The 10,639-nt window shown below is 44.9% G+C and overlaps 1 protein-coding gene across 5 annotated transcripts in view; it reads left to right on the forward strand.

Moving 5' to 3' along the window:
• The first annotated feature begins 9,259 nt into the window (after positions 1–9,259).
• The window catches only part of TUBE1 (tubulin epsilon 1), a 22,348-nt gene continuing 20,968 nt past the window's right edge, over positions 9,260–10,639 (forward strand). Inside the window, exons 1-3 of one of the 5 annotated variants that reach the window (XM_042446181.1) lie at positions 9,260–9,383; positions 9,550–9,682; positions 9,827–9,900. In XM_042446181.1, coding sequence (XP_042302115.1) covers positions 9,658–9,682; positions 9,827–9,900 — 99 coding nt within the window. In that variant the 5' untranslated portion in view covers positions 9,260–9,383; positions 9,550–9,657. The other 4 variants (XM_042446186.1, XM_042446184.1, XM_042446185.1 and 1 more) reach the window with 4 other exon arrangements.

Below are 10,639 nucleotides of genomic sequence, written 5' to 3' on the forward strand. Positions count from 1 at the left end.
TTGTGAACTTTTACCATCAACTGGATAACAGACGGTTTCAAGAGATTCAAACATTGGCTAAGAAATCTTGAGCTTGTTTGGCTCAACATATTTGTGAGAGAAGACATTCTCTGTTATGAACCTTAACAAGAACCGTGTGAGGACAAAACTAAGTGACTCTCACCTGCGTGACATTTTACGCATCAAAACCACAGCCTTTGAACCAGACCTAAGAGTTTATGACATGAGGGAGAAAGTGTCATGCTCCCAGGTTTTTTCTGCTACCATTGCACAATTGCGCAATCGTACAATAGCAATAAAACTCTAATAAAATGCAATACAATAAATACAATACAGTACAGAAAAAAATTGGAATGACATACAGAAAGAACTCGAATATAAAGAACAACTTTTAAAAGAAGATTCAAATAGTAAACTAATACAACAACAGATTATAAAAATTCAGAAAAAGGCCTCACTAATATTAATGGAAGAACAAGAAAAGAAATTGAGCTATATCACACAAAACTATTTTGAACACAGTAATAAACCAGAGGAGAGAGAGAAAAAAAGAATAATCACACATATCAAAGAAGGAACAAGAATTTTGAATACATCCAAACAGATCAAAGATAGCCTTCATAAGTATTTTGCTAAAATCTATAAGGAGGAACATATTCCTGAAAATAAAATAACAAAATACCTAGACCTCCAACATGTAGCTAAATTGAATGAAACCCTACAGCGATAGAAGTTAGTGCTGTAATTAGAAAAATGAAATCATCTAAAGCACCAGGACCAGATGGTCTTGCAGCTATATATTATTTTAAAAAAAAGCAAGAACAACTTATAGGTCTCTTTTTAGAAGTTTTGAATGACATAGATAATACAGTACAGGAATACCAGATTCATGGAAAGAGGTGAATATAGTCCTCATACCTAAAGAAGATCAGGAGATGTTAGAGGCTAAAAGTTTTAGACCCATATTGTTACTAAACAATGATTATAAAATCTTTGCAATAATCTTAGCAGAAAGATTGAAAAAAGTTCTAAAAACATTGATAAACAAAGATCAAATGGGGTTTCTGCCAGGTAGGCATATTAAAGACAATCTTAAGAACCTGTTAGATATTATTGAGCTTTATGATAAGAAAATAGATAAATCTTTAGCAATTATCTGTCTGGACGCAGAGAAAGCTTTCGATAGGGTTAACTGGGCTTTTATGTTGAACCTATTACAAAGAATGAATATGGGGGAAATCTTTGTAAAATGGATTAAAACTATATATAACAAAGTGCAAATCTAATTATAAATGGAGAAGGAACCAGAAAATTTGTGATAGAAAGAGGTACGAGACAGGGGTATCCCCTCTCATCTTTATTGTTTATCACAACATTGGAAATTTGAATACAAATATAAGAGAGGACACTCGGATAACAGGAGTCAAGATCAAACAACAGGAATTTAAGATTAAACTCTATGCGGACGATATAATAATATACTTATCCAAACCATTAGAAGAGAAAGTAATACTCTGTTGGACAAATTGGGGGAATATGGCCAGGTCGCTGGTTTAAAAATTAATCAGGAAAAACAAAAATTCTAACATTAAATTTGAATAAAAAGGACCAGCACGTTTGGAAAGGATATCAAATTTCAAGATAGTCAAAAAGATTAAGTATCTAGGAGCGATAATAACTGAAAAAAACTCAGAACTATATAAAAATAACTATGAAAAAACATGGCATCAGCTGAAAGAAGACATCCAGAAATGGGGAAAATTAGATCTGTCATTACTAGGAAGGATTGCATCTATTAAGATGAAAGTTTTGCCCCAAATCCTTTTTCTTTTTCAGGTAATCCCTATTCTAATCAATGATAAACCCTTTCATGCCTAGCAGAAAGACATTCAAAAATTTATTTGAGCAGGGGGGAAAAAAAGGATAAAGTATAAATTATTAAGAGACCATGTTGATAGAGGTGGATTGAGACTTCCCTGTCTTAAATTTATTATTATGCGGCCTGTCTTTCCTGGATAAGGGAATGGATGACCCTAAAAAATCAGAGATTATTACAACTGGAAGGATCAGATAACTTTTTTGGCTGACATGCCTATAAGTTCTATGATAAAGATAAGGCAAACAAAGCCTTTCTCCATCATTATATTAGAAGATCCCTTTTTAGGATCTGGCATAAATATAAACTATATATCAGCAGAAAGATTCCTCAATGGGTCTCTATAAATTAAGCCTTTTTGCAGAGAGAAGAAATTATACAGGGTAGATGGGCCACATATAAAGATATGTCCCGCCCCCGTTTGTGGCCCTCCAAAGGACTGTTTGCTATGTCTGCTGTGCCAGGTGGCTCTCTTGGTTCGAGTGTTAGAACTGCGCCGCTGCGCACCGACCAAGGGAAGCTACCAACAGAGTTCCATCTCAGCGTTTCCAGCCAGGACTGAGGAGTGCCCTTTAACAGCTGGGGGAAGGCGGAGAGAGGGGCATTGCCTGTGGCAGGGGCATGCTACAAAGCCAGCCTGCTGGACTCCTCTTCGTCCCGCCCCCATTTGTGGCCCTCCAAAGGACTACTTGCTGTGTCTGCTGTACTGGGTGGCTCTCTTGGTTCGGGTGTTAGAACTGCGCAGCTGCGCACCGACCAAGGGAAGCTGCCAACGGAGTTCCATCTCAGCAATTGCGCAACTGCGCAGCTGGGCAGCTTTGTAGTAGGGGACCGGGGCGGGTCCTTGCTAGCTGTGTTGCAGCAGAGGAATGATTTGTGTTGTATTTTTTCTCTGCTGCTGTGTTGCTTTGTGGGGGGGGGAGAGTTTATGGATATGGGGAGTGTACAGCTTGGGGAAGCAATGGGTGATTGTGTCGGTGTGAGCGGGGCTCCTATTGGAGTAGTGTGGGGCAGGGGGAGATATAGCGGTAGGAGAGTGGAGTCATATCATAAGGGAAGGCGAGATCGATGCGTAATATCTATCTCTCCTTCCATCCACTCTCCTAACCAAAGAGATCTGAGGGTCAGTCCAACTGTACCACAAACCCTGTCTCTGCTCCTGTGCAATGCCAGGTCCATAAAGAATAAGACCCACATAATCTACGATCTGTTAGAGGATAAAAGCTGCAACCTGGCTTGCATTACTGAGACCTGGCTTGGGCCTGAAAGCGAAGCAGTGTAGGCACAGGCCCTTCCTGCCGGGTACTGTTAAGGACCAGACCAGGTTAGGTGGGCGGGGGGGGAGGGGTGTTTGCCTTGATTCACAAGAACACCTTTTCCTTAACCAGGAACCATGTCCGACAAACTGCCCATACTGAATGTATTTACCTGACTCTGAAGGCCAGGGAGAGTTTAGGGATTCTGTTGGTCTACCGGCCGCCCCGTGCGCTAACAGACTCCCTAGCCAAGCTGTCACAGTTGGTCTCGGAGCTGATGTTGGAGTCCCCTAGGCTTCTTGTCCTGGGGGACCTCAACATCCCCTTCGAGGCCAACCATAGTCCAACTGGTGCGGCTCGGGAGTTCATGGCTACCATGACTGCCATGGACCTGTCCCAACTGGTCTCAGGGCCCATGCATTCTGCTGGTAATACGCTTGATATGGTCTTTTGTACGGACATGGAGATTCCGTGGGCAGAGGTAACAAAATGTCATGGACGGACCATTTCCTGGTCGAGGTTAAATTCAAGGCATCTACCCAGATCCCTCCCAGGGGTGGCGGACCTATTAGGATGGTCCACCCTCGAAGGCTGATGGAACCCAAAAGGTTCCAAGAAGCCCTAGAGGGGTATATGGTTGGAACTGATGGCGATTCTGTTGATGCCCTGACAAACATCTGGGATACTGATCTCTCCAAGGCTATACACAGTATCGCTCCCAAGCATCCTCTCAGGCCTGCTTCCAAAAAACAGCCCTGGTACACGGAAGACCTCAGGAAAAGGAAGCGGGTTCTGCGACGACTAGAGCGCAACTGGCGAAGACACCAGCACTTAGCCGACAAGGCACTCCTAGGCCTGTTACAGACAGCCAAAATAAAGCTGCTTCGAGTCACAGTGGAGGTATGGTTTTTCAAAGATGCATGCGTCCTAAGAGTCCAGAAACCACACTAAAGCCACGCTCCAGTCCTTAGGGCTGAAGCATGGCTTTGGTGCAACTTCTGGACTCTTAGGACGCATGCATCATTGAAACACCATACCTCCACTGTGACTCGAAGCAGCTTTATTTTGGCTGTCTGTAACAGGCCCTAGACTCTCATTTTAAGGCCTATGGAGTGGCAATAAGTGCAGCAAAGAACTCGTTCTATGCTGCACGTATTGCGTCCACAGAGTCGCGTCCAGCAGAGCTGTTCAGGGTAGTGAGGGAGCTTACTCAACTGCCCTCCTCCCTGAACCCTATTTTGGAACCATCCAAGGCCTGCTGTGACGAATTTAACAACTTCTTCGCGGATAAAATCTCTCGGATAAGAGCTGATCTCGACGCCAGTATTTCTTCAGGATCCAGAGTAGAGCTCCCCAGAGCTTCTGTGGACTCTATTATACTGGATCATTTTGAGTCTGTGAGTACTGAGGAAGTGGACAAGATTCTTCAAAGTGTTAGGAAGACAACGTGCTCTCTCGATCAGCTCAGGGGGGATCGGCTGTAACCACCATGTTACGCCACATAATTAATTCATCCTTTAGGGAAGGGCGATTTCCATCCAGCTTGAAATTGGCCACTGTAAAACTGCTGCTAAAAAAGCCTTCCCTAGACCCCCTGATTTGAAGTAATTATCGGCCTGTTTCACTGCTGCCTTTTTTGGGGAAGGTGATCGAGAGGGTGGTTGCCTTCCAGCTTCAATCGGTCTTGGATGATACAGATTTTCTAGACCGATTTCAAACTGGCTTCCGGGCGGGCTATGGAATTGAGACTGCCATGGTCGCTCTGGTCGATGATCTCCGTCTGAGCATGGACAGGGGTAGCATGTCCCTGTTAGTGCTCTTAGACATCTCAGCGGCTTTCGATACCGTTGACCATGGTATCCTTCTGGAACGCCTGAGGGAGTTGGGTATCGGGGGCACTGCGCTCCAGTGGTTCTATTCCTACCTCTCGGGCAGATTCCAGATGGTGCAGCTGGGGAACGTGTGCTCCGATAAGAGGGCACTTACATCTGGTGTCCCTCAAGGAGCCATTCAGTCCCCCATGCTTTTTAACATTTACATGAAACCGCTGGGTGAGATCATCCGGAGACACGGGGCACGGTGTTATCAGTACGCTGATGACACCCAAATATGTTTCTCTGTCTCTGACTGATGCAGTGACCAGGGATGGCATCTCTCCTCTAGATGCCTGTCTGGAGTCAGTAATGGGCTGGATGAGGGAAAACAGACTCAGCTTGAATCCAGAGAAAATGGAAGTACTCGTGATAGGCTCCCCTGGCCCGGGAATGGAGATTTGGCTTGGGTTGTTAGCAGTCCTGAGGGGACTTGGAACTGGGATTCTCTTGAGTCCGAAGGAAAGGACTTGGGCCGCAAACAGACTCTAGAGAAAAGAGGGTTGTGTTGTGTACCTTTATTGTTGTTAATAATGTTTTGTTCTTAGAGGGAGTGAAAGGACAGGCCCAATGCCATCAGGCCTGAAGAGGAAGAGCCCTCCCCTCCCTCCTTCCAACTGTCATCTTCTGGCCTGGGAGGGAGTGAAAGGATAGGCCCAATGCCATCGGGCCCAGCCTCAATTAAGAAAAAGAGCCCTCCCTCCAGTCCATTTGCCTTGGTCCAGGCCTCAGAGGGAAAGAAGAATGCTGGACCTGATCCTCCCCCCCCCCCCCCCCCACCACCACCACCACCACCATTCCCTTCTCCTTTTGTGTCATGTCTTTTTAGATTGTAAGCCATGAAAGCACTCAGGGAGACAGCTGGTTGCCCACTGTGTCAACTTCTGTAAAGTTTAATTAAAGGTGGAGTTTCTCCAAAATGTAATAAAAAGAAAGGAAAGGAATGCCATGAACACTAAAAGTCTGCATGGGGTTTCTCAAAAACAATTCATGCCAGAGTAATCTTATCTCCTTTTGTGACAGAGTTACAAGTTTGGCAGAGTTACAAGTCTGCTGTGGATGTAGCATAATTCAATTAAGACCTCTAACAAGATCCCTCATGATATTCTTGCAAAAAGCTAGTAAAATGTGGGCTAGACAAAGCAACTGTCAAGTTCATTTATTCACCAACCGAACCCAAAGGATGCCCACCAATTGCTGCTCTTCATCCTGGAGACAAGTGACTACAGGGTTGTCATGGGACCAAGTGCTAATCTACATCTTTATCAATGGCATGGATGATGGAATAGGCACCATGCTTATCAAATTTGTAGATGACACCAAATTATGAGGGGTAGCTAATAACCAGAGGATAGGATCAGAATTCAAAATGACCTTCACAGATTAGAGAGCTGGCCAAAAATAAACTTCAACAGAGAGAAATGTAAGGCACTATTAGTTGTTGTTGTGTGCCTCCAAGTCGTTTCTGACTTATGGTAACCCTAAAGTGAACCTATCATGGGATTTTCTTGGCAAGACTTGTTCAGAGGTTTGCCACGATACGTAAGACAGTAAAAAATATATATAAGATGGGTGCCACCTGGACTGACAACAGTACATGCGAAAGGGATCTAGGAGCCATAGTAGAAAAGCCAATACGATTCTAAGCTGCAGCAATATGAGTATTGTGTCTAGATCAAGGGAAGTAATAGTATACACTATTCTATTTTGGTCAGACCTCACTTAAAATATTGTGTCCAATTCTGGTAACTGCAATTTAAGGATACTGACGAGGCAGATGTTCAGAGGACAGCAACCAAAATGGTGAAAGGTCTGGAAATCATAACCTATGAGGAACAGCTTGGGGAGATGGGTATGTTTAACTTGGGGAAGAGGTTAAGAGGTGACATGATAGCCTTGTTTAAATATTTAGAGGGATGTCACAATGAGGAAGGAGCATGTTGTGTGCTACCACAGAAACTAAGACATAGAACAATAGATTCAAGCTACAGTATTCAAAGTTCCTGGCTAGGACAAACTTTACCAATACTTAACAAAATACTCCTTAAGGCAAGGGTAGGCCTCTAAGCACTCAAGGCTTTAAAATCCATCCATGTTCTCCCATCAGCCCAAATACTCAGACCATTCTACCCAGTTACCCACCTCCTCCCAATTTGTTTTACTATATGTATGCCCACACATGAATCACTAGCTCTGTGTTTTCCCTTTATGTTTTTGTAAAGAAAGTGGTGATGAGAGTTCTGCATATGCAATGAGCTGCAAAAGACAAATAAATGGGCTCTAGAGCAAATCATGCCTGAACTCTCCCTAGATGCCAAGTTGACTGATAGGGCCTCATTTGATATATTAAGAGAAGACATGACTCACTAGAAAATATAATAATGGTAAGGCAGAAGGCAATAGGAAAACAGGAAGATGGCACTACAAGTAAGGCTAGACTCAATTAAAAAGGACTAGTCCTGAGTTTGCTAGACCTCAGCAGTGCCTTTGATAACATGAGGACTTGAAGGCGTCTCATTCTTTGGGTTGACATAACTCGAAGTTGACTGCATTTATTATTATTATTATTATTAACCTTTATTTATAAAGCGCTGTACACAGTGCTGTACATACAATGTTTTAGTTAGACAGTTCCCTGCCCTCAGGCTTACAATCTAAATTAAAGACACGACACAAAAGGAGAAGGAATGGTTGTGGGGAAGGGGATCAGGTTCAGCAGTTTTTCTCCACCTCAGAGGCCTGAACCAAGGCAGATGGACTGGAGAAAGGGCTTGGCTTCTTAATGGATGGTTAAAAGGAGGTATCCTGGGTCAGAGAGGGGCTTGCCCCTGGGAACGCTTCTCTAAACAATATAGTCTTTAACTCAGTTTTGAAACTGGGTAGAGAAGTAATGAGGTGTGCATGTGGGCGAAGAAGGTTCCAGGAGTAAGGGGCAGCAAGTGAGAAGGGACGAATTCGGGAGGGGGCAGTGGTAGTCCTACACTGTGACAGGAGACCTTGACTACCAGAGCGGAGGGTGCGAGTAGGAATGTAAGGAGAAAGAAGGTCAGATAAGTAAGGAGGGGCTAATCCATTTACCAACAAAAGATCCTAACCTCCAAATCTAAGGGTGAGTCTGAAGTCATCCCACAAGCATCTTAAATGAACTTGAACCCTTGGATTAAATATATATATATATACAGTGGTACCCCGGGATACGAATGCGCCGCCTTACGAAATTTCCGGGTTACGAAAAAAATCTATTTAAAAAAACTGTTCCGGGTTACGAATGTTTTTTCGGGTTACGAAAAATTTTTTGGTGCTTTTCGGCGCTATTTCACACCAAATCGCGGCTTTTCCCCATTAGCACCTATGGCTTTTTCGGCTTACGAAGCCTTTCGGGTTACGAAAGCGGCGGCGGAACGAATTATTTTCATAACCCGGGGCACCACTGTATATATATATATATTGTGTACTGGAGAACGCTGGACACTTCCAGTTTTAGTAGCAAGCAGAAATAGCTGTTTTCTGCCGTTATTTTTGTGCAGTTTAAAGTATTTTTTTTAATACCGTATTCCCAAAAAAGAAAAAGGCATAGGTTTTGTTTTCTCAGAACGAATTTCCCTGCTTCCCCTGAATAGTGTTTCTATATTTGGTATTACTGAACTCAGTGGGTCCTTCTGCCATCCTTTCCTTCTAGGCCAGTGGTTCTCAAACTTTGAGTTGCAACCCCTTTGGGGGGTCAAACGACCCTTTCACAGGAGTTGCCTAAGACCACTGGAAAACACATTATTTCCATTGAAAAACATAAATAATTTTGTGGTTGGTGGTCACCACAATATGGGGAACATGAGCCTGAGGGCAGGGAACCATCTGAATAACTATCTGTAAGCTGCTCTGAGAGGCTTTAGGGCTGAAGAATGGGGTATAAATACCATAAATAAGTAAAATAAATAAAGGGTTGCGGCATTAGGAAGGTTGAGAACCACTGATCTAGGTGATACTAGGCAGAGGCTGACATAGTCTGTATTCGTTGTTGCATGCCTTAAGTCGCTTCCAATTTATGGCGACCCTAAGGCGAAACTACTGTGGGGTTTTCTTGGCAAGTTTCTCCAGAGGGAGATTGCCATTGCCATGCTCTGAGTAACTAGAGAAACCAGAACAACAACAACAACATGGCTCCTCCACCTTTGTGGGAAAAAGTAGAGAGTAGATGCTTCAAGGTAGACGAGTGTAAAAGCTTGGCGCCAAAATTCCCGCTTAATCTTAGGTGAGGGAGTCCTTCCCTTTTGCCTCACATCATGTCTCCCGAGATCCAAGGCAGCACACTACAAAAGGCGCTGAAGCCCTCGACTAAGGACCGCCATCAGACGTGGGAAGCAAAGGCTTCCTTTCCATCAAGTGGGTAAAAGAGGCGGGCAGAACTAACGAGGCGCAGAGCAGGCGACCGTTGCAACAACAGCGGCCGTTGGGCTCGGCTGCTTCTTCGCCACCGCAGTCCTTCCCTCTCTCCCTCCCTCTTGTTTCAACGGCGCAATAAAACGCCAGCTTCCCTCCCTTCTGACAGGACTGAGGCGAGGCGCTTCCTCGACAGACGTTTCGTGGAGAAAACCACCTCCCTCAGCAGCCGTTAAAAACGGGTTTCCCCCCCCCCCGCGCGCACGCTAACGCAGCCATGACTCAGTCAGTGGTGGTTCAAGGTAAGCAGGGCTACGCTGCCTGATTCCCTCCCTCACGTGTTGAGTTGCCAACTTTAATAATGTTTGTAAAAAAATAATTGTTATAACGTCGTCAGTATAAGTGTCTTCGCTCTCTTCTTTCTTTCCCGCCTCCCTCCCTCGCAGTTGGCCAGTGCGGGAATCAAATAGGCTACCGCTTCTGGGATCTGGCGCTGCGCGAGCATTCGACTGTTAACAAGGTAACTAGCCCCGCCCCCGTCCCTCGCGCGCGGACGTTGATAGGGTTTGGGGCAGCCGTTAGTGACGGTTTTCCGCGCCTCGCGCGCTTCCCCTCCCAAGCGCCGTTTCTGATTGGCCGCTTCTGCTGCTCATGGCTTCCAAAGGAGACGCTGGCGAGTTGGGGCGTTCATGAATTATTTTCCCTGATACTCGAGCGCGCGCCTTAAGCGTCACTCTGATTGGTCGTTTGTACATGTCGTTCAAAGAAGACGCTGACGGATTGGGCCATTCGCCTGCGAGGATTTTGGAGTCCCGCCCACTTTTTCACGCCCAGAACCTCGAAGCTGACGAGATAAAATGGCTGCCTTGCTAAAAACCTGCAGCTGCTTCTTTTGTAGTTCAGTGTCCTCACAAACACAACTGTCACTCTCTCGTTCTCCCATCAGGCTGTAGTTTTATTAACGCAGTTTGACACCGCTTTAACTGTCGAATGCTGGGATTTGTAGTTCGTCGTGTCTCCACAGTTAGAAACAGAAGGCTAAGGACCTCACGAAACGACCAATCCCAGAATTCCATAGCACTGAGCCATGGCGGCTCCAAAGTGCATCAATTCTACAACGCAGACGCCAAAGGACAAAGAGAAACTACCCTTTGCCTGCTTTGGGCGAGGGAATTGGGGAAAGGATGGTGTAGTTGCTTCTGCAAACCGCCGTGAGGCATCCCAGCTCTTCCATTCCAACCGTCTGCCGCATTTTTAGC

Source organism: Sceloporus undulatus, chromosome 1 (assembly GCF_019175285.1).
Source record: "Sceloporus undulatus isolate JIND9_A2432 ecotype Alabama chromosome 1, SceUnd_v1.1, whole genome shotgun sequence".
Classification (NCBI taxonomy): domain Eukaryota; kingdom Metazoa; phylum Chordata; class Lepidosauria; order Squamata; family Phrynosomatidae; genus Sceloporus; species Sceloporus undulatus.